At 45.2% G+C, this 25201-nt stretch overlaps 1 protein-coding gene across 9 annotated transcripts in view; it reads left to right on the top strand.

The window, feature by feature from the left end:
- glra3 (glycine receptor, alpha 3) overlaps positions 1–25201 on the top strand; it is a 199161-nt gene that overhangs the window by 164075 nt on the left and 9885 nt on the right. For 7 of the 9 annotated variants that reach the window (XM_086032404.1, XM_086032403.1, XM_086032405.1 and 4 more), the window contains 2 exons: positions 14201–14347; positions 16071–16190. The exons of 1 other annotated variant lie outside the window; for it this stretch is intronic. In XM_086032404.1, the coding sequence (XP_085888530.1) occupies positions 14201–14347; positions 16071–16190 (267 nt within the window). The remainder of the gene's footprint in view (positions 1–14200; positions 14348–16070; positions 16191–25201) is intronic. One more of the 9 variants, XM_086032407.1, reaches the window with a different exon arrangement.

Raw genomic sequence — 25201 nt, 5'->3', positions numbered from 1 at the left:
GGGGCGACGGTAAATCACACAGAACCGACATGGCTCATCTTTCTTCGGGACCAGACCGCATTGCCCGTTGGCTTGTTGATGGTTCGTTGACTTCTGTTTTCACCATTTCTTTGTCATCATGCTGCCTCTAGCCCAAGGGAGACATATAGCTGTATAAACAGTATATGTGGCAACGAGGCCTAAATCTAATATCTTGCAAGACGTGCGCCGCGGGGTTGCCGTGACATGTCAGTTATGTGGAGTGGCACCTGGGGTGTCCCAGCACTGACCCCCCACCACCACCCCCCCCCCGCCCCCTGTCTCCGCCAGTGTTTTCTAAGCCTTATTAATTTCTTTAATGCAGTGTGTGACTTGCCCGACATATGAACAAGTACATACTTTAGAACAGGGGTGCGAATTATGTCGATCGCGATCGACCGTGAGTAGATCACCAGCCTATCATCCGTCCTCACTACTGTATTGCTACGTTCACAACAACTGCGTTGGGAGCGTTTCTGGTGGTGCATTTCAATTGGAGTCAATGTAGTTCGCGCGGGCGGGCGCCGTTGCGTGCGGCGCCGTTGCGTGCGGGGTGGCGCGAATGATGCATTTGAAGCGGTGGGACGCGGAGCGAAGCACTGGAACTCCGCCCATTCGCTCCACTAGGCGCGTATAAACAAGTCAACTTTTTTGCCATTCCGCCTCGCGGCAGCTAGTTGCCATCGGGCATACTACGTCACACAAAGCTACACAGCGTCCTGTTCACTCTCCGGCTTTTTTTTTTTTTTTAACACTTCTTGAACTTTACCAAGACAGCAATATTGATAGCATTAGCATAGTGTGCAAAAACGTTGACTTGTTTTATACGCGCCGAATGGAGTGAATGGGCGGACTGTTGTTGCTGCAAATCTGCCTGAGGCTGGCAATCAACAGCTACTGTCTGGAATATGCGTCCCTGGCTGATTCCATTCAGTGCAAGTCATCAGAGTAAGGTAATTACAAAACTTTTTTTTTTTGTATTTTGCTGTATAGGTTGATGCAGTCAGGCAAGGTACACCAGCATGTACGGTGCACAAGTCTCAAAATATTTATAAATAATGTGTTTTGCATTTTTAGTAGGTGGTAGATCATTTTGACTCGGTCATGTCATAAGTAGCTCCCAGGCTGAAAAAGTGTGGGCACCCCTGCTTTAGAACTTATTCTTGCTTATGGTAACAGTTTTGAAAGTCTGGGAAAATTTGATTTCTGATCATATAGCTGTGCTCTTTGATGTTGTATTTTCCTGTGCTGCTGTTAAACATGCCGCTCCTTAGTAGAGCCATCAGACTTGATTTGATAGCAAACAGCCAATCAGAGTGACCAAATGTCACGACTCACAACGCCTATTCAACATGCTGAAACGGCCCAGCAGACGCTTCATGACAGGTTACGATGCTACGACGGTGGTCACTACACCAATCAGACGTATCAGTTGCCACAACGCTTCCCAAACTCGGACGTTGGATTGTTGGCCTTAATATGTACCTACAATTCGGTAATTTGTACCCACAGTTTACCAATCTTTTCCCACAGTGTGCTCGTCTTTACCCACAGTTTAGTCATCAATTCGCACAGTTTACTAATCTGTACTGTTAGTATAGTAATCTGTTCCCACAGATTGGAGTCTGCTCCCACAGCCCACAGTTAAGCACGTTGATAAGAATCACAGAAGAACATACACAAAGAAGAAAAGGTAGCTGATGTCATGTTGATTGAATACTGCCCAGATAGCAAAAAACTTGACGGTCCTTTAGTGGTCCACATGTGTCTGGACCACAATGTGGGCCACTCAAGGGCCAGATCTCAGACAAATCGTATAACCATAGCTGGCCCTATGATGGACCAAAACTGGTTCCTGATTACGGTCCTTTGGTGTCCAATGTGGGCCACATGAGGCCCATATCTCAGCCAGATCGTATAACCATAGCTGGCCCTACTATGGACCAGAACTGGTTCCTGATATCAGCCTTAATTCAACCTTAAGCCACTTCATTCATGTGCAATATTTGGCCCAGATTGTTTTTTGGAGAAGCCTCAAAAACTACAGTGTTATAGACAGATTTTTATTTTCAGAATTTGAGAACCAATGCACATAAACTGGAAAACTGCACATTTTTTGGAACACTGAACACAGAGTCCAAATTGTGATGCAGCATTTATCCATCCAATCAAATTTTTGTGTTTCCATGGCCTCTTTCTTCTCATCCTCTCCTTCCTGCCACCATCCCTATCATGTAGCCATCTTTGGATTTGGCATTGATTTCCTGGTCTTTGGCCCCAGATGTGAGGCCAAGGTGGTTACAGTGAAACATGCTTACCACAAAGATCAACATAAATTAGCGTTCACATTCGCAAACAAACAATACACTTTCACTTGATGTCCATTCGGCTACGCCAACTCACCTGGCGAATTCAACATCTTCCTCAATAAGGCATGCCCTGATGCCGCCGTCAGGGGCAACCTCATTTATGTCGACGACATAATGATGAGGAGTCCCTCTTTGGAGGACCACCTGGCAGAAGTCGACCACGTGCTTGAACAGCTGTCTGCAGCTGGCGCCAAACTCTCCCTTTTGAAAGGACAGTGGTGCCGCACAAAGGTCAACTAGGTGGGTGTCTTGGTTGGCCCAAACGGGATTGAAGCACAATCCAGTCGCATCCAGGGCCTTCTTGACATCAAAGCCCCCACCGATGTGTCAAAACTTCGTAGCTTCCATGGCGTGTGTAACTACTCCCGTCAGTTCATTGAGCACTTTGCTGACATAGCACGCCCCCTTACTAACCTTCACAAAAAGGACATGCCTTTCTTCTGGGGCGTCGACCAAGAGGAAACCATAAACACACTGAAAGAAAAGTTATGCTCGGCCCCCTGCCTCGCTTACCCTGACAGCAAAAAATAATTCTTCCTGGAAGTAGGCTTCTCAGACCATTGTTTGAGCGTAGGCTTATACCAAAAACACGGCCAAAACAAATGCGTCATTGCGTACGGCAGCAAAACACTCAGCGGTCCCGAATTAAAATACTCAGACTGCGAAAAAGCCTTGCTGTCCACGGTTTGGGCAGTCAAACACTTTGGTTGTCAAAAGGTCACCATTGGTACAAACTATCATCCAGTCACCTTTCTCACCAACCAACGCATTAGGGACGGACAAACGCGTGCATCGTCAGATGGCTTATGGCGTTACAAAGCTACGACATTCGGGTCCGCTATGCGAAAAACTCCCGTTAGGTCCCGATCTAGCGATCTGCCAAAATTGCTTGTCGACCGATGGAACACCGCATACAAACATCGACACCAATGCCCGAGTTCACGCATCACCGTTACTTCGACGAGCATGTCTGCCAAGATGTGCACATGGCCTATGTCGATGGCTGCTCTTACCATCAGCAAGCCCAGCTGCAAGCTGGGGTGGGCATCGCTTGGGTTAATGACACTCCATGCAAACAACTTCAATTTAAATTGGGCCCCTTTTCCTCACAATACGCGAAAATAGCTGGAATCCTGATCACGCTGAAATTGGCAATTGAACACAAAATCACAGTTCTGGTCATTTGCACGGACTCAAACTATGCCCTCCTCGCCTTCACCTGCTACTTACCGACATGGCGCCAAAATGGGTTCCTGACATCAGCAAGGAAACCCGTCAAACACTGTCATCTCATTCGGACGTGCAACCACCTAGTCAGAAAATGACATGCACGTCTACTGGAAGAAAGTCCAGAGACACTCAAAAGTCCCAGAACAGGACAAATACTTCAGCAATCTAACTGACACATTGGCCAAACAAGGGGTTCTAAACGGTACCCCATGGCATTTTGACCCTTTGTGGCTGACCACACAACCCACCAAGGAAGTCCAGGTTCTCACTCGACGTCGCGCCGCGTCCGCCACTGTCGCACAAAATAGCAACGATGATTCGCCTAACCAATCCGTCGCCTGTATTCCAACAGTTCTAACGGCTGACCTAATTACCCTACAATCCGGTGACTACATTGCATAACATTTTCAGCTACCTTGCCAACAGTGTCGCCAACCCTGTCTCAGCAGACGATCTGACCGCTGACGATGACTTAAAATGTCTTTTTGCTCACATTGACAGGCTGCATCTAGTAAAAGGCCTTCTCGTTCATGACTCCGGGGACCACGCTTGCCTTCGTTTCGTGGTCCTGCGGAGCCAAAGGAGGGTCTTCCTAGAGTATGCCCACGACACGCCTTATGCAGGACACCACCAGTCAGAGCCACGGTCACAGCACTACAACAAGTGGCATACTGGCCCCGCATGCACAATGATGTAGCAACATACATTAAAGGATGCCTGGCATGCTGCCAGTTTCAACCATCAAACCCAAACCACAGAGCACCACTCCAACAAAGGGGGGGTCACATTCCTTTGGTCTGACCTCCAGATTGATTGGGTGGGGCCACTAACCAGGTCACTGCGAGGTAACAAATACTACACAGTGGTCTGCGCATTTACAAAGTGGGTAGAATGCCTACCCGCTCCCAATGATACTGCCCAGACCACCGCATGCTTGCTGATGAATCATGTGTTCTCCCGATACGGGCTTCCCTCGCGGGTCAACTCGGACAGGGGAACCCATTTCACAGCCGAGGTGATGCAACAGCTCTGGCAACTCCTCGGTATCAAAGCCCAGCTGCACATTAGCCACCACCCACTGTCATCAGGACAGGTGGAACGAGCTAATTGCACAGGAGTAAGCCTGTTAAAAAAAAATTGTGACCACCAATCACCGGGACTGGGACGTCAAACTCCCACTGGTTCTCATGGCTATTTGTGCCACACCACATGAGTCCACGGGTGTGTCCCCTTTTGAAATGATGACAGGACGGCGAATGACCCTTCCTCTGCACACACTACAGCACCTGCTGTACCAGCCAGATGAGGCGAACTTAGCCACCACCTGCACAACCTCCCAATACATGGACAACTTGCCAGGCCCACCTTAGAACCACGTTCGCTTTCGCTCAGCAACGGCTAGAGAAAAGTGCAGAGTGCCAAAAGATGTACTACTCCTGGAAAGCCTCACAAACTGAGTTCCAAGTAGGCGATCAGGTGTGGTACTAGTTGTTCGCGCGACCCAATGATAACACTCCTCATGCCCACAAGGGGTTCTCCCGCTGGGTCGGACCATATGAAATCGTTGACAAACTGTCACTGGTCGTCTACCAGATAGAAATTAACCAAGGGCGCAAAGGCGCCACCCTAAAATGGGTCCACCGAAATCAAATCAAACGTCAGCGCAGTCTCGAGCGTTCCGGGCGGGGACCTAACGATCACCAAACCATAGTCCACGAAGGGGGGTGCACCTCAAACACCGATCCTAAGATGACTCCTGACTCAACGACTAATGGACTAGCCCACCAGAACAACAATCAGACTATGGATGACGATCTACTGTAGGTGACGACGCAAAGGGGGGTTACTCCCACAACGCCCTCCGGCCAATAACTAATGTGATCTAATCTTAGCAGTGCGACAACATAGGGTTAAACAACCTGCATGCCTTCCTTCTCGTTACTAGAAAATAGCACTGCTAATGATCCTGGTGTCGTGCATGACCACCGTAGTGAGCCAACCAGAAATGGTTGAGCCCTGATCCGCCGCGGGAATATCAACCAGGACTGCTCATGACAAACTGACAAATACACACCCAACAAGTGTTTGGTCGATTTGAACCACGAGTGGTGTATGAGAAACACATTCCCCAGACTTCTGTCACCAGATGAGCTGTATCTACGTGGTCCCGGAATGAAGTCACCCACGGCACTCTCGACACAACTCAAGTGCTGCGACGACTTGAAAAATTTGAAGTGACCCAATCCGACCTTAGTTGGGTCCCCCGACACCAAAACGATTCGTAGGGGACTACCTCTTGCTACCGCGTCAGTTGGAAGCCTATTTAGCATAGGAACCTCGACCATTAACGCTGTTAACTTAAACACAATTAAGAAACAAATAAGGGAGCTGCAAGGTGAGATACCCGACATCTGACGTGATTTGACCAAACAGGCCAATCTACAGTTGGTAGGTGAAGCACTTAAAGGTACTATTCTAGTTCTCAATACAGCGAAATGCTAAACCGATTACGCAAACACCCAAAATGTCGCCATGCTGATGATTGACATGTTGCGTGAAACCAGTTCGTCCCTGGACAGCTTAGCAATGGGAAGGAGCCCCCTTTACTTGATACCCTTTATCTTAGTCCAGGACAGTCTCTCTAAGGCCTGTCTGGCCCCCTCAGTCCCATACAGGCCCATACAGGGCCCTGGTCACATCATTCACCCAGTTTTGGTCCGCAGTCGGTACTGCCTTAATCGGCCTCGTTGGCCTCAGGTACTGCTTGACATTCGGAATAGCTTACCTGTTTTATAAGAGGACCCAAACACTGAGTGCCCTTATCGAAAACAATTCCACCGGAATAGAACGCCCCAACCTGGGGGTGAACCAGGTCGCCCTGAGGAGATGCTCCTCGATCTCCACAGCCCCGCTTCGCCTCCAGCGTCATTTTGAAAATAATTTTATAGCTACGGGTCACTTCTTTTACATGTTTCTTTGATAATGGTCCCTTCTTTCTCTCTCCTTTGTGTGTTTGTTCTTTTGTTCGTCACATGTAGCCTTAGATTAACCCCATAGTGGTAGGACACTCCACATATAGTTACTTGCATGCACTACCTCGGCCTCACGCCCTTCCCTAGATTAGAGGGCCCCATTGCCCAACTACCTCACTATAACACCCTTTACACACATATAGACTTGAGTCGCAAAAGGGGGGGTGCTATGCACGAATTGTATTCCTGGGATATTGTATTGCTGTGCTGCTTATCCACCTGCTCACATCCTGCCTAGGACTGCCACCCTGAACATCTCGAAGATTGGTTCCTGCCAGCAAAGGGGAGATCTGTAATGAAAATGGTATGCCAGAACGGGTGAACACAGGGCTTGACCCCCAATCCTTCACCACCAGACCTGGAATACACAGGCTTCACCTAATCCACTTTTGAAGTGCCAGCACCCAGCATCTGGAGCGACCTTCCGGAGCCAAAGGAAGACCAACGCATGGTGTTGCAAATTCAACCACAGATAGCAAGGAAGTGCTATCTCAGCAGGAGGTCACAAAAAGGCCAAAACCATCATACAGATGCCGGACCCTTTGCCGTCTTCATTCAATCAGCCTGTCTCTAGCGTAGCTGCCCGAGACATCAAACCCACAGGACGCGCCCACCCCCTCGGGCGCCACTACCGGCAATGGAATACACCTTCCTTGTACCCAAACTGTGCATAGGTAGAGCACGTTCCACCCCTAGTGGCGAGTGTGAAGATGGACTGACCCGCGTCTTCAGCTGGAAGATAAGATAAGATAAGATAAGAATGCCTTTATTGGTCCCACAGTGGGGAAATTTTCATTGTTACAGCAGCAAAGATATAGGTCACACAGGGGCGGCGGCATAATGTGGCCATTAATGTATAACATTGACGGCAAACATTTAGGATCAAACCTATGTAAATATACGCAGTAACATGTGTATATACACATGTATATACACACCAACCTACATCTACATAAAAAATATGAAGAACACTCATTTCGGCCTGTACATAGTACAGAGGAAAAAATACTCTAAGTAAGTGACAGTGCCAAGTGTAACAGTCCTCCGCTCCTCTATGTTGCCTGTAGTGCTGTAGTGAAATGTAAGGGACAGCATTGGATAAAAATAAAACTAGACTAACAGTAGTGGGGAATGTTGAGTATTGCACGGTATTACAGTAGTGGTGAATATTGGGTATTGCACGATATGAGCTCAGGTGCAGGACTGCACAATTGCACTAATGTCCGCCAGTTTGTAGAGACTACACAATGTTCTTGTTAAAGAGTCTGACAGCAGCAGGCAAGAAGGAACGGCGGAATCTCTCCTTTGCACAGCGAGGGTGTAACAGTCTGTCACTGAAGGTGCTGTGGAGTGCTGTTAGGGTGCCCTGGAGGGGGTGGTCCGGGTTGCCCAGTATTGATGACAGCTTGGCCAACATCCTCCTGTCCCCCACCGAGTCCACAGAGTCCAGGGAGCAGCCCAGGACAGTCCTGACCAGTTTGTCCAGCCGCTTCTTGTCCCGGGCCGAGACGCCGCCTGCCCAGGTGACCACTCCCTGGAAGATGACCGATGTAACCACCGAGTCATAAAAGTTCCTGAGGAGTGTCCCCTGAACCCCAAAAGACCTCAGTCTCCTGAGTAGGAAGAGTCTGCTCTGACTCGTCCTATAGAGGGCGTCTGTGTTGTCGCACCAGTCCAGTTTATTTTTCAGATGAACACCCAGGTACTTGTAAGTTGAGACTCTCTCAACATCTGTTCCCCGGATATTCACTGGTGCAGGTGAAGAGTGCTGGCGCCTACCGAAATCCACCACCATTTCTTTGGATTTCCCCGCATTGATCAGGAGGCGGTTCTGCTGGCACCAGTCCACAAAACCCTGAGTAAGTTCTCTGTACTCCCGATCATCTCTGCCTGTGATGAGGCCGACAATCGCAGAGTCGTCAGAGAACTTCTGCAGGTGACAGGTAGGGGTGTTGTTGAAGTCCGAAGTGTAGAGGGTGAACAGGAAGGGAGCCAAGACAGTTCCCTGTGGGGCCCCCGTGCTGCAGAGGAGCACGTCAGACACACAGTCCTGTGTCCTCACATACTGTGGCCAGTTTGTGAGGTAGTCCTGGATCCATGTGGTGAGGTGGTGGGCCACCCCCGCCCGCTCCAGCTTGTCTCCCAGTAGAGTGGGCTGGATGGTGTTGAAAGCACTGGAGAAATCAAAGAACATGATCCTCACAGTGCTCCCCGCCTTCTCCAGGTGGGAGAGTGAAGTGCGGAGGAGGTAGATGATGGCATCATCCACACTGATGCCAGGCTGATATGCGAACTGGAGTGGGTCTTTTGAGGAGCTCACCAGGGGGCGCAGGTGGACAAGGACCAGTCTCTCCAGGGTCTTCATCAGGTGAGACGTCAGCGCCACTGGTCTGAAGCTGTTGAGCTCCTTCGGGTGGGGGGTCTTTGGCACCGGGACCAGGCAGGATGTTTTCCATAGCTGGGGGACCCTGCCCAGCTTCAGGCTCAGGTTGAACATGTGCTGGACAATTCCACACAGCTGGTCTGCGCAGGATTTGAGGAGCTGGGGGCTGATGCCATCTGGACCCGCTGCCTTCCTCGCCTTCATCTTCTTCAGCTGGTTCCTCACCTGAGATGTTGTGAAGGCCAAGGCTGGGCAGGAGGGAGTGGTGGCTATCTGGTGAAGCTGGGAGCTGGAGGCTGTGGAGAAAAGGGGGGAGGGGGTGACACGCCCAGCAGGAGGAGTAGGTGGAGGCTGCAGCAGGAGAGACTGAGTGGAGGCAGGCATCTGATCGAACCTATTGAAAAAGAGATTCAGCTCATTTGCCCACTGCAGGTCCCCCCCAGTCCGGCTCTTGGATTGTCCGTGGCCTGAGATGGTCTTCAGGCCCCTCCAGACTCCCCTGGCGTTATTCTGCAGCAGCTGCTCCTCCATCCTCTTCCTGTAGGACCTTTTCCCCTCTCTGATCCTCCTCCTCAACTGGCGCTGCACAGTCCTCCGCTCCTCTATGTTGCCTGACGCAAAAGCCCTCCTCTTCTCCTTCAGGAGAGCTTTTATGTCTGGTGTGATCCAGGGTTTGTTGTTGGAGAAACACCTTACTGTCCTGGTGGGTATGGTGTTCTCCATGCAGAAATTTATATAGTCTGTAACAGTGTCCGTTAGACTACTAATGTCTTCCCCGTGAGCATCGCTGAATACTTCCCACACAGTTGTGCTGAAGCAGTCCTTTAAGGCCTCTTCGGCCTCTTCAGACCATCTCTGAACCGTGCGGGTCACAGCTGGCTGCCTGCGGACCAGAGGTTTGTACACAGACTGGAGAGCCACCAGGTTGTGATCAGCTTTGCCCAGCGGGGGGAGGGGCAGTGATGTGTATGCCTCCTTGGTGTTGGCATAGAAAAGATCCAGTGTTTAAACTAATTACAATGATGTTTTCATTTGCGTCCAATGTGTTCGCGTTGATCTGCCTCCACAGGACATATGAAATCAAAACAACACCCAATGCATTATGTTTGGATTATATTGGATTATAGTGCAGTTTTAGTTGTGTTCGATTTGACCACTTGTGAAAAAAAAAAAACACAACAACTTTATTGTACGTTCCATCATCCTGTAATGCGACCGACTTGTTCAGTGACAGCAACCACAAAAAAGAAAACACAACAACAGGTATTTTAACATTTCTGCAGATTTGAGTAAACTTCTAAAAACGTATTTAGAATTCACAAATTATGGAAAACCGTTTTCCTTCAGCCAACGCCCAGACATGGGGGGGGGGGTGAAAGCAGCCAGCTTCATTAACATGCGGAGCCTCTATAAATGGGCCGTGCAGAATCTAACCTTCCTCTCTTTTCAAAACACTCTTCAAAAACCAGCTCTTGGAAAAAACTCCACTCTTCAAAAAAAAAAAAAAAAAAAAAAACTTGAAAACTCCTCTTCTGAAAATCACTCCTTTGAGAACCTCTCTTGAACACTTTAACTTTTTTTAGCGTGGCTTACTAACTTTTCTCTGTCATCAGCCAGCCTCTGACTCGTCCTGGGTCAGAACATCTGCTCCTGTTTTATTTTTTGTTACTCTGATTTTTGTTCGGGTCGCCCACCGCCTGAGACTTCTTTCTTCCGGTCCGACCCGGTTGTTTGCGCCCACCAGCTCAGACTGCACACCGTGCAGCTGCGCCAAGGAAGGTGCCACTTCCCTCGAAACAGGGATCACAGCGTGCGTCCGGCAAAAAGCCGAAACACTCTCACGACCCGTGTCTGCGCGCCCAGAATGGGTAGCTCAAATCGGTCTGAACCACGCCAAGTGCTAAGGTGCAGAATCGCCGGGGGCCGTTGCAATCATTTCTTTTTGGTTCAACTTTTACATTTTTGGACTTGATTTTCCTTCTTCTTCTTGCTCCCCTATGACGTCACTCTGCGGCAACGCTTCCTCCCTCCTCGTTTGAGCAACAACAACCAACACCAGTAAGTGCAGCTTGCAATTTCCTACAGGGTATACAGTTGGTGCATATTTCAATTGGGTATCAACAGAGCTTTGCAACAGGTCAGCTAACTTTAACTTGGTACGCCAGCTCACCCCTCATCACATTTGCATGCACGCACACCCGCACGCATAACACACACATACCCACACACGCACACACGCACCCGTACACACACACATCGTCTGGTCCCCAATGCCCCTTTCCTCACAATATTTTGATATGCCTTAGCATAGGATTTCTTTATTGTGTTTCTATTTCTGTTTCTGAACATTGTAGTGTCTTTCGTCTAGATTTCAATAGCTGTAGAAAATAAATCATTGTCATTTACAGAAATCTAGTCTGAATTGTGTGTGTTTGAGTCAAAGTTTCAATCACTAATCTGGTAAATCGGGTTTACATATTTTTAATGTAGCGCCTTCATATATTTGAATTACGAGGACTTTTTTGTTCGTTTTGTCCAAAGAATCGACCGAAAACAGGCGTGGTGCCCCTAGCGGCGATCGAGAGTTAGTACAGGCATTAACGCCAATCGCCGTCCATTTATTAAAGTAATAGTTAATACTCAACAATCTCTACACCTATCTCATTTTAAAATGTTATCTCTTGAAAGCCTTAAAAAAATAACTAGTGCAGCAAAACAGACAACATGTGTGCTCAACCCACTTCCTGGCAAACTCATCAAAGAATTGTTTACAACCGCAGGACCCGCCATCTTAAATATCATTCATTTATCACTCACCTCGGGCACTGTACCAGCAGCTTTTAAGACCGCTGTTATTCGACCTCTGCTTAAGCGGCCAAACCTCGATCCAGAGAACCTCAGTAATTATAGGCCGGTTTCAAATGTCCCGTTTATTGTGAAAATCTTGAAAAAGTCGTAGTGCAACATCTTAGTGACTATATGGCCGCTAATAATGGATTTGAAACTCTTCAGCCAGGATTTAAAGCTGATCACTCTACTGAGTGACTAATGATCTTCTCCCAGCTATGGACTCCGACACCTCATCAACACTACGCTTATGCGATCTTAGTGCTGCTTTTGACAACGTCGATCATAACATACTATTAGAATGCCTTGAAGCATGTGTTGGTACCTCAGGCTCAGGACTTTCTTGGTTTAATTCTTACCTCTCAGAGGATGCACAGTGTAATTCATGACAATGCGACTGAATTTTGTAATGTTACATATGGAGTCCCGCAGGGATCCGTACTTGGACCCCTATTGTTTAGCATCTACATGCTTCCGCTTGGTGATATTATACGTAAATATAACATTAGCTTTCACTGGTATGCTGATGATACCCAATTATATACACCACTGACTAACAAACTCGTCTAATTGCTGTAATATAGAGGCATGCCTTGCTGAGATTAAACAATGAATGTCTCTTATTTTTTTCTTTTTTAACTCAGATGCTGTCTATCTGCCCAACCTGGGCGCCTAACTCATTGCACCACAGGGCCAGCTAACGCGGTCTCCTGCTGACCCTCCAGTCGCCCCTGGCTGGTCAAAGCTTTCCTAAACTTTTCAGATTATGGAGGATCCATGGTCGGATTACTCTGAGATGGTCCTTTTATACTTCAATCTTTATTATGTCATATAGGCCTGATGTCTCACAGTTTATAAGCTTGAGTTACTCAGTGACACGGTGTCAATATGTCAAACATTCGAGTGAGGATGCAAACTCTCTTCCAGTCCAGCTCTCTGTTGTTACTTTGTATTTTCATTGATAAAGACTTTTTACTCTACCACCTCCGTGTCATGTCTGCGTATGGGTCCAAATCCTGATCTTCACGTGACAGGAAGTATCCATTCAACATGACTACACGCTGCCTTTTCTTCATGTGTCTAGTCAGGTCAAGTCTTATTAAAATTAATTTTTACAGTCCTTAATCACAGAAACATCTCAAAGGGTTTCACATGCCCTCAGTTGACCACCATTAACGACATCTCCTGATCTTAACCCGCAGGAGTACAAGGAAAAACAGTACAGTACACAGTGTGTTTGGCCGTTAGCGTAATGTGATAAGGGACACACTATGGGCATTGGGCACTCTATGAGCGTTGGTGAACGTTATGGCCAAGGTGTGTCCCACACTGTCAGAGTGCGTCAGCCGCCACCAGGCCAACAAAAACTACACTATTATGTTTCTCTTTCACGAGGTGCTGGACTTACTACTGCCTGTGCAGTGAGGAAGAGTGAAATTCTTAAGTCCACGGATGAAGGACAATCAAACAGGCCAGATTTGATAGGGAACACCCACAGTTTAGGGTTGCTCCACCCAGAGTGTGTAACTGGTACGAGAGAGCATAAATGACAAATTTGAGTGGATAGGAGAATGTGTGCAGCAGCACATCTTTTCCTACTAATGCACATGAGATAATATGGCCCATTGTCACTACATATGTGTCATACTTTTTTGTTTTGGAAGGCTGGGCCCTAATTTGCATTGTTATTTTTTCCTTGTATGTTTGTTTGTGTTGTGCCTACTAGCCTGAAGTACTGGTGGTGAAAATTAAGAATGACATTTTTGTAGATGTAGTTGCTGTTGTCTTTTCAAAGAATCTTATCAGATTTCAAGGATGTGTTGATTAAGCACACTGTGCATTTGTTGTGTGTGAGAGACAGAGCCCTTCAGTCTTCTTCCGGTATCTTGTATGCATGAGAAAAAATCAGACATGGAGCACTTTGTTACGTAACCCTTATCTAATACGGCCATTACCATAAATATATGTGTGCGCTCGAGCGTGTGTGTGTGTGTGTTTAGGAAGAAGGAGGTTGATCGTGTTCCCAGTGCCAAACAGAGTTTTGCACTCCACTATGTTATGCATATCTGAATATGGCATAATTTCATTAAAAAATGAGGTCACATGCTCTGACACTACAGGTATTAGTTGCACAACAAGTAGCTCCTACCTTAAAATAATGTCTGAAAAGGTATGCGTACAGTATGCTGTCAAAAAAGAATTCTGTGGCTATGTTTGACAAAGAAGGTTCACATGGGCTTTTGAATGAATTTGAGTGTCAACAAATTCCTTGATTCATATCCAAATCTGGGCCTTAACTCTGAGTTGTGTGTATCTCACAGGTCTCCTATGTCAAGGCCATAGACATCTGGATGGCGGTGTGTCTTCTGTTTGTCTTCTCTGCACTCTTGGAATATGCTGCAGTTAATTTTGTTTCAAGGCAACATAAAGAGCTGCTCCGTTTCAGGCGACATCCCAAAAAGAGCAAGGTACTCAAAGATACTCTATTTGTGTATTTTTCTAGAGATGGACAATAAAATAGTTATCCAGGTTGTCTTTGCAATATGTCAGCTTTCAGACTTCAGATTTGAGGCTGCCTCCCTGTGGTGGCGTGCTAGTATTACGTTTGCTTGCGACAACATCAAATGAGAAGGGATGTTTCTAGACTTCAGACTCAGCATGTTTAAGTTTCCCCACCTCATTGCTGTGTTTAGTGCATGGCTCTGCATGGCTGCATCACCATCGTTGTGTTGTGTTCTTTGTTTTTTATTTGACAAGCCATCTAAACAAGATGAGCCTGATGATGGTGTTTGTGTAGTAAGAGCATTCAGTCAACATGCAGATTTATTTCACATACACTCCTGAAAATATATTTACTTCTATTTAATGTAATGGAAAGTGGTGGAAAATATATTGAGGTTTTTTTTGCATTAGAAACTTCACATACAAATTATGTAGAAAGCGATTCCCTTTGAGATAAAACCACTTCTTGATGCTGAACAAAAGAAAGTTTAAAAAGTTTAATCTGACAGCAAAATGTGTGTGCGAAAATAATATTTCTCAAGCAATTTTCTCCTTTTGGCTTCCTTTGTGAAAATCTAGTTTAAAACTAACACAAAGAATCGATGTAACAGAAAGTGTGTTATAGTGTGTTATATGGAACGCGAGAAGATGCCTGCAAGAAGAATATTTTAAAAAAGGAAGAACACATACAGGGCGGCACGGTGGTCGACTGGTTAGCACATCCGCCTCACAGTTCAGAGGTCGTGGGTTCGATCCCGGCTCCGGCCTCCCTGTGTGGAGTTTGCATGTTCTCCCCGTGCCTGCGTGGGTTTTCTCCGGGCACTCCGGTTTCCTCCCACATTCCAAAAACATGCATGGTAAGTTAATTGGATACTCTAAATTGCCCCTAGGTGTGATTGTGAGTGCGGATGTTTGTCTCTGTGTGCCCTGCGATTGGCTGGCAACCAGTTCAGGGTGTCCCCTGCCTACTGCCCAAAGACAGCTGGGTTAGGCTCCAGCACGCCCCGCGACCCTTGTGAGGAGAAGCGGTACAGAAAATGGATGGATGGATGGAAGAACACATACAGCCATGGAAAAAATTATGTTGTCTTCCATTTCTTTTTCATTTTTATGTCTGGAGTCACCAAAATTCTTGCCGCAAAAAAATCATGGACTGCCTAAAAGCAAAGTATTTGTGAGTATAATGACATATAGTAGCTATTGATGTAAGAACTTGTGACGTCATTTTGGCTATCAATTAAACCTTTGGAAAATGTCTCAATCAGCTCTCTGACAAATGTACCTTTAGTTGTACTAGCCAAAATTAACAGGAAACTGAAGAAACAATCAATCTCATCGTTTTTTTCCATGGCTGTACATCAACAAGATCTTGTTTGGAGAAAAAAAGCTTTACCATGAATATTACAAATATTTCATGATGAATAAGGATGAAAAATATCAAGTATGTAAACAATTCAAATGTAAAGTTTATATATCTGTACATATGTATTGCAAAATGTACTAAAAATATAGCAAGTTGTTTGGAATTAGACCCACACCTATAAAATGTGACCATTATACGTAATGTCCAATCTTGTATTGTACATTGACTGAATGAGTGAGTACCCCGTACTTGATGTTTGTATTGGATGTTTTTCCCCTTTTCATTTACCTCCATTGATTACTGGTGTGCATGCTGTCGACTGGTAGAACAGTGGAGGTGCAGATGAGCTAGCTGAATCCCTTCATCGTGTTAACATTGACAACGGCCTCAAGGCATCAGACCCACTCTATGGATCTATGACCAACATCTACAGCAGCAACTACAGGGTAATGAATGGCACCATACATCAAGTGTCTCGGCATTTACCTGCATGTGCATGTTGCATAATGCAACCAATGTTTTGTGTGTCTTCACCAGCACTCAGCCAGTAAATAAAGTTCTTTAAGAGAAGATGTGGACTGGACATAGCCATAAGGAGGGTGTTAGTAACAGAAAAATGTAAAGACAGTAAAATATTCTACAGTATGTTTAAAATCATTTAAATGCTGCACCTAATCTATTTTGTCTGTTTGTATTATAAGCATATATCAGGCAAATATTCAAATCTAAACACTTAGGACCTGATTTACTAAGATCCCTACTATCGTGTACTGAACTGCATGTCACACTAACATTGCGTGCATGGATGCAGTCGTCTTACTTGCGAGCTAATACATTTTTATTTAGATTGCAAATAGCAAGAGCTAAATTTCGTGATCACTTACTTCAAAAGATTGAGCGGATGTTGGCAACAGGGGTAAAAGTAGTGAAGTAATTTAAAGAGGGTATTGTATTTTAAAGGAATCACAATCAACCTTTTTGAGCTTTTAACCATGTTAAAAGGCTAATTCCTCAACAAAAACCCCCCAAAGTGGTATTTTCCTCCATTCACGCATTCCATCTTATTCCTGCTCTTTGAGTACCAGCCCCTCCCAATCCAAGAAAATGACTGGGTCCTCACTTTTCCATGTCACAAAGTGAGGAGCCACCCCCATATCGCCCCTGCAGACTAAACACACACCCACTTTCTCTGAGGCACCAGAGTTGAGGAGAAGTGGTTGTTTTTGCACCTAGTCTGCCTAGGGACAATTCACTGAAAAAAATAGTACTTGATTTTTGGTTGCCCATGATTGAAATATGTTAAACTAATATAGAACATATATATATATATATATATATATATATATTTTTTTTTTTATTTTTTTTTTTAGGAAAACACAGGAAAATTACATACTGTAGGTTTACTAAATTTTAATCATGTTCAACCGATGTACATCTTTGAATTAAGTAAATCTAAAGATTTTTTCTGTGAAGAACTGTGCAATTTTTGGTTAAAGCGTTTTAGTTCAAAAATATGCAAGTAGCTAAAATGAATGTCTGGTTTATTAGTTTAGGATATGTGTGTTGTGTTGGAAACACATCATATTGTTTTTGCTGAGCAATGTTATTTCCGACTGTGTTTGAACGAATCACGCAACTCACGGGACGGGGGGTGGGATCGCAAGAGCAGTTTGGAAAGTGGACGTTATGCTACCGAGAGAGAGGAGTTCATCCGTGAACACGCTTTGCCTCAGGCTGTTGCTCTGTTTTAGCGTTGACTACGGCACACAGTAGCCAAGTTTGTGATTTACTTTGTGTAATATAAGGTGAGCTCAACAACTAATGTCTAACGTGATATCCTTGAGAGACGTTACACATTGTTCTTCCATCATTATTACTTTTTACTGTTTCGTGGGCCATGCGCACAGAAGCCGGCTTTAGGATGATGTCATGAATGGCACCCATATGGGGACAGCCGGGGTATGAGTGAACCAGGTGTCTTGAGCAGTGTTAATTTTGGCAAGACATTTTAATTTAGTTATAGTTTTTTGACTAAAATGAATTTAATTTTTAGTCATAATTTAGTCATCTGATTGGATTTTAGTTTTACTCCAATTTTAGTCAAGAAAATAAAGAACAATTTTAGTCAACAAAATGAATAATTGAGTTAGTCAATATTTTCCTTAAGCATATATTTAAACTTTTATACAGAAGTCTAACACCTATTTGTGACTGGTTTTAACATGCAAGGCACATATTTAACACAACTGTGTTTTTATTCAACTTTATTTCAATGACAAACTTTATTTCAATGACGAATGTTGAAAAATGATAAAATCATGCCATCTTAAAACCTGCTGTAAAAATGTGTTTTCAACTAAATTGTTATGCTTTCCCCTAGTGAGGTCACCTGAACAATCTCTCTGCAAAGCTTGAAAAGCTGGCATTATCAACATATCTAATGCTAATGGTTTCAAACTGTGGTAATATTTGTCACATTTCCCCCAACCCAAATTGTATTCCTGATTCACAAGCAATGGGCTGTGAGAGCTCTTCCTTAGACTGTTAATCTGGTGTTTGATGTCACATGTAGAGCACTTTGGTTTAGACTTTGTACGGCTTTTGGAGAGAAATCGAATGACTCATTGCTTTGTTATTAAACATACATAAATATAAAGTAATCCAGTAATTCCAGACAAGTGGTTCTTGGCGGGGCCAGTCCGTGGGCGTCCAGGAGGCCAGACGAGAAGGTCTTAGCAGGACCAGTCTGGTGAGCAACCCAGAAGCCAGATGAGAGGGTCATGGTGGGGACAATCTAGTGGCCCTCCTGAAGGCCAGACAAAAGGTTCTTGGCGGGGCCAGTCCGGTGGGCATCCAGGAGGCCTGACAAGAGGGTCATGGCAGGACCAGTCTGGTGGGCGACCCGGTGGCCAGACGAGAGGGTCTTGGTGGGGCCAATCCAGTGGCCGTCCCAAAGGCCAGACAAGAGGTTTTTGACGGGACCCATCAGGTGGGCAACCCGGAGGCCAGAAGAGTGGTTCTTGGCGGGGCTAGTCCGGTGGGCGTCCTGATTGAAGGTGGAGGGATGTTTAGGATCAGGTGCTGATGTCTTCGGCTTGAGGGATTGTGTCTGAGTCTGCTGGGTCCATGACAGGCAGAGGTGGGTAATCCAGGTCCAGAAAGTAAAAACCCTGCCACACTTTGGCTTGAGCCACAGGTGCTTCTAATCAACTGAGCTCGTTTACCTGCCAGTTGAGTAGAAGCACCTGTCGCTTAAGACAAACTGTGGCAGGGTTTTTACTTTCTGGACCTGGATTACCCACCTCTGATGACGGGTCAGTACATTCTGTCACGTGAGGGATTTGGACCCATACGCAGATATGACACGGAAGTTGAAGAGTAAAAAGTCTTTATCAACAAAAATACAAAGTAACAACAGAGATCAGGACTGGAAGAGAGTTTGCATCCTCACTCAAAGAAAGTTTGACGTACTCAATTTTTTACACTTTAAGACTTTAGGCCTATATGACACATAAAGGACAAAGCATAAAAGGACAATAGCAACTGCGGAGCAACTGATACATCACATAAACAACTAATCATAACAAGTGCCTTCTGATGTCAAATGAAAGAATCCAAAGTTTGAGCCTCCTAGCTCAAAGGGTTTTCGAGTTATCACGCGTCAAAGTCTGAGTGCCACGCCCACCTTTGGGATCCAGGAATTGCACACTAGATTTTGACATATTGACATATGCTGTACATGAGGGTGGAACGGTCCATGCTTCCGCCCCAGACAAGGGGATGGGGATGGGGGGGATAACAATTTTAAAAAAAAAGGGACAGACTAAAAGCAAGGGTGGAGGTGGATTTTAGTCCGGCCCAATAATCGTGTGACGTGGTCGTGAGGCGGCCAAAGTTCATCTCAACCTACTCAGCGAAATAGGCAAATTACAAAAATTGCCTTTGAACACTTCAAACGCGCCACTAGTTACCCAACTGCATAGGAGATTTTTCAACAGGAGATACAGCGCGAATTCTACTAGTCACAAGTGATGAGACCTAGTAGCGTGAGCAGCGTTAGAGCCAGCGCACTGGTGCGTGACACCAGCATGTCTCTTGACTGTCCCTGCTGGAGGAGTACGTAACTTTAGCTGTGCTAAAGCTAATGCAAACAAATATTGTCATCTTGGTAAAGTTCAACAGCAGTAAAAAACTAAAGAAAGTAAAAACATGCCAGGTATATCAAGCTCCCCGTTCACAGTTCTCCAAGCCTGGTCTCTTTTTTTCTTGTCCTGGTACTGGTAGCTGGCTGTGTCATATAATTCGGGTTGTCCACTAACCACCACGATAACGTTTTCCTTCATTTTGCACTCTCAACACAAGACCCGGCGAGTGTACAGGATACTCTGTGTGGCGTAATAGTCCCCGATGCTGACTGGCTGCCGCGAGGCAAAGAAGGAAAGAAGTTCATTTGTTTTAGCCACAACGAATGGGCGGATTTTCTGTGGTTCACTCCACATCCCACTGCTCCAAATGCATCATCCGCGCCGCCCAGCACGCAAACGCGCCTGCCTGTACTAACTACATTGACTTCAATTGAATTGCACTGCCAGAAAGGCACTCAACGGATTTGGTGTGAATGCAGCAGAAAACAGCTGGCCTATGCGTGGGACAAGTTCACACACGTAGCAGAACCGAAACTACTGGAGAGGAAACCAGAAGAACGAATCAGCAACCCGAAGAGCTAATCAATGGAAGCGCTCCCTGGACTGGCCGTCAATCAATGGAAGCGCTCCGTGGACTGGACGTCTCCGCCCATCCGTTCAGAGACTGACCTCTCTCAAGTCCGCTGCATTGACATAATCAATGACCGCTGTTAAATAAAGCAGTTACGTTACAACTCTCGCTCACTTCATCTCCTTACACACATACAACGTGTGCTGGCGTCAAGTGGTTAGTCAAACCGTTAACCCAGAAGTGGGTGCCCATAAGGTAAGCGTATTTGAATAGTAAATTAGCAAGCTAATACTTTAAACAAACCTCTGCCATTAGCATCTCTCTCGCAGTCTCATGCACTTTTTGGAGGGTGGGGGCAGACGTAAGGACGGAACTGCTTTAAAAGGACAAGGACGGACTGGGTCAGAGGACAATATTTTTTATGAATAAGGACGGCGAGACGAGGACGGAAGAGTACACAGAAAGTGTCAAGTGCATGACATATTTGCCACTAGGCCTTAACAGCAACACCTAACAATAAAAGACATAAACTGGCTAGGTCCTTAGATTATACTAATTTACAGTGCTAAAAAAAATCCTCCTAATCTTTAAAGGTTGATGGTCGTATTAGAGCAGCTGCTTGTTGGTGCGATTATGCCACAATTTACATGTGATCCGATCAGTCGACTAATCATGACTACTGTTGATGATTTGTCGACAAGCAAAAAAATATATGGATAACTGGAAGGGTGAAAACGAGTTTTACGATAAATCTGTAATTCAGTACTAAATTAAGTCTGCAAGTTTTCAACACTGTTCTAAAATAATGTATTAAAAAAAGCACACACAGAAATGTCTTTGTGGGATGTTACGGCCCACGTTGAGTCGTGGCCTTAAGTGGTGTGTGCGGGAGCTCTCACCCTTGCCTCTTCCTGATTGGTGGCTCTCGTCACCAACTCAGCCAGCCAATCAGTGCGGGGGAGGGTAACTAATTTAGTTATTGCTTTCAGGTGTGGCACCAGCAATTCGCTAAATAGGACTTGTTTGCTGGTGGATGGGGCTGGCTGCGGGTGGTGTAGTCAGTCCCTGGGCTGACTGCGGATGATGTAGTCAGTCCAATTTTTTGTGATTGGTACTGCTGCATTTTGTTTAGTGCACCTTCTTCACCATAACCTTTATTTATCCTTTTGTGTAGCCACTCTATTCATTCGTTTTCACCATAACCTCTATAATTCATTACTCCGCCCACTTTACCCATTTGTATGTGTACTAGGGTAGTCGGGATTCGGGGGTGATCACTCCATTTTGTCTTCATATGGCCAGATTTTCGTTAGAGCACAGTCACACACCTATGTTAGACCCCTCCTCCTTGCCCTCTTGAGGAGGGGTTGTAACAAGGGGTCTCTAATTTGTAAGAAGAGTTTGGTTTTAAGGATTTATTGGCATATGATTTATATTCAACACATTTAAATGTGATCATTGCTAAGATTTTTCTTGTATTCAAGCACAGTGTTAACGGCATATACATGTACTAATGTTAACAGTTAATAAATTGGTAACCACCTTTTTCCAAAACCCAATACATACTTTATTCCGGATTACACACACAAGGTAGGCAGGGCGTGTTTCTGTTAGTCGTCTGTGTGGCGACCTGCATGTGGCATTTTCCATAGTATTACTTGTATTGAACCACTAGAGGGCAGACTATGCCTGAGCAATGTTACTGCAGGCAACCCATATGAAAAGTGAAGTGAAAAGGCAGTTAATTAAGGCGTCTCCGTGGTATCGCAGAAGAGAACAGTGGTCTTGCTTTTTAAAAGAACCAACTCAACACAAAAGTTGGTACTTGACACTTGACAAAAAGCATACCGTCATCGTCAAAGTTTCGAAGCCAGGGGAATTTACGCAGTCTGTCAGACTTGATATGATGACTAGTCTCCTGATTAAATGGTTGTTTTGCCGTGTCACAATCACTTTGTTTCATTTTTTTTTTTTTTCCAAAACCGAATGGAAGAACTCAAAGTTGTTTTGCGCGACTGGGAGTAATGACCTTGGTTTTTAGTGCAGAAGCCAACCTTCCTCTCCTGGCTATCATTCTTATCTTCCTGGCCATAGATGCTATGTTCTCAGTTTGGCCATAGATTTTGGACCACACTGAAGCGGATATTTTTCGTTGCGCGATGGAGCGAGGGAAGAAACGGCGCAAATGTCTCAACTCATCACCCACACTGATACCCTGTGATGTCCTCACACACAGCATTCATTGTATGGAGCAGGGACCTCTGCTCCTGAGCCCCATATTCATACGCTGTCCAACTCCAAGTGTAAAAAATAAAATAAAAATCCTCAATTGGATTTATGAAAGGGCGGCACGGTGGTCGACTGGTTAGCACGTCCGCCTCACAGTTCAGAGGTCGTGGGTTCGATCTCGGCTCCGGCCTCCCTGTGTGGAGTTTGCATGTTCTCCCCGTGCCTGCGTGGGTTTTCTCTGGGTACTCCGGTTTCCTCCCACATTCCAAAAACATGCATGGTAAGTTGATTGGACTCTCTAAATTGCCCCTTGGTGTGATTGTGAGTGCGGATGTTTGTCTCTGTGTGCCCTGCGATTGGCTGGCAACCAATTCAGGGTGTCCCCCGCCTACTGCCCAAAGACAGCTGGGATAGGCTCCAGCACGCCCCGCGACCCTTGTGAGGATAAGCGGTACAGATAATGGATGGATGGATGGATTTATGAAAGGAGAGTACTGTGGTAATGGCTGCATTCCATGAAATGTTCAAAATGTTTATCAAATGTTATTTATATTTGCTGTTATTTTAGCACAGAGGCATTTTAATCACATTTAGCTCTTACAAATCTTATAAATTCATATGAATATGGTCCCACCTTGTCCACTAACAAGTAATGAAAAACATATTATTTACTAAAACAATAACTTTAAGTAACTTGAACACTGAAATGTGCCAAAAACAGCCTCATTTAAGATCCTCGTAAAATAATCCCATATTTGGACTTCATAACCCTTTGTGTGTCACCTGCAGTTTTTCGTAACTGGTGAGTGTGAGCATGCATGTCAATGTATATTTCAAACCACAGCAAAGTGTGCACCCTCGGTCGCTCTACTGAAACTGCAAATGAAGTGGGATTGATGTGATGCCCGGTGTGTAGGTTACACTGGGGTGGAAATAAAGGAATGAGTGTGGAAATGTAATGCTTGTGCGTGGTGTGCACTAGTATCACTTTAGCCATGTGTTTCCCAGTCCTTATTGATGGAGCTGCTCCATAACATCTTGATAACTCCAGCTACTTGAGTTGGATTATTTCAGTACAGTTACAGTTCAAATGCATCTTTCAAAGAGAAATTGGAAAGATTAAAATGAGGTAATAATCTCAAGAAAAAACATTCTGGTTGCATTGAGAAGTCAGAAACTGTTAAGCCTAGACCAAGGGTGCTGAAGTCCAGTCCTCTAAAGCTCCTATCAAGCCTGTTTTAGGTGTAACCCTACTCCAACACACCTGATTCAAATAATTAACTCATCAGAAAACGTTGCAAAAGTCTGATAACGATTATTTGAATCAGGTGTGTTGGACTAGGGATGCTTGCCTCAAAACTCTCTAAATACAAAGTAGAGTTCACAAATATAATGATGAATCAGTTGGAACCTGGCGGCACGGTGGTCGACTGGTTAGCACATCCGCCTCACAGTTCAGAGGTCGTGGGTTCGATCCCGGCTCCGGCCTCCCTGTGTGGAGTTTGCATGTTCTCCCCGTGCCTGTGTGGGTTTTCTCCGGGTACTCCGGTTTCCTCCCACATTCCAAAAAAACATGCATGGTAAGTTGATTGGATACTCTAAATTGCCCCTAGGTGTGATTGTGAGTGCGGATGTTTGTCTCTGTGTGCCCTGCGATTGGCTGGCAACCAATTCAGGGTGTCCCCCGCCTACTGCCCAAAGACAGCTGGGATAGGCTCCAGCACGCCCCGCGACCCTTGTGAGGATAAGCGGTACAGATAATGGATGGATGGATGGACAGTTGGAACCTCACCAACACAAAACACATCCAAGGTATGGACCATGAAAATGTCAAAAGAATGTATTGCATCCTTAAAAAAAACTTTTAAAGGGTTGCTATTTCTAAAAATAGTACATTTGTGCTGATTCTGATAGACAGCGTCAGAATACACAGATATGGCAATTTACAGGTCTGTACCTACCTTAAATCAAAAGACGACAAAAGCTTCAAATCAACACTTATATCATACAAAACGGCAATGTCCTGATAATTTTTGGATTCTGGCAATACAATAATGTTTACACAAGTGTTAAAATTCTAGCCGCCCCCTCTCATTATGACTGCACAGCTGTACTGTACCTGCTATCAGACGTGGTATTCAAGACACAAAATCACAATTCGTCAGTATTTTTTAGTCACATTGTACATGCTAAATTTGCTGACAGTCTTCCCAGAACTTGCAAAATTAAGTATGTGGCATTTTTGCCTTTTGGCAGAAACAATCCTATGTGCCTGGTTAGCAGATTAGCTTCCACATCTGTTTGGGTAATCATTCAAGTTTGCACCTGTTTTTGTTAGTGCAAACCCTTAGTAAACCAAGCCCATAGTGAGCAAAAATAACCACAGACTGCTGCTTAATGTGCATAGCGTAGTCCAGGAAAGCAGACAGTTTGAATTTGCCCTATTTAGATCAATGTAAGTACCCTCAATTTAAAAATGAAGCGGTGATTCCTAACATTTTTACACACACTG

This window comes from Filicampus tigris, chromosome 6, assembly GCF_054856515.1.
Source record: "Filicampus tigris isolate MCC_2025a chromosome 6, RoL_Ftig_1.0, whole genome shotgun sequence".
Lineage (NCBI taxonomy): Eukaryota > Metazoa > Chordata > Actinopteri > Syngnathiformes > Syngnathidae > Filicampus > Filicampus tigris.
This window is presented reverse-complemented; position numbering and strand designations above follow the sequence as displayed.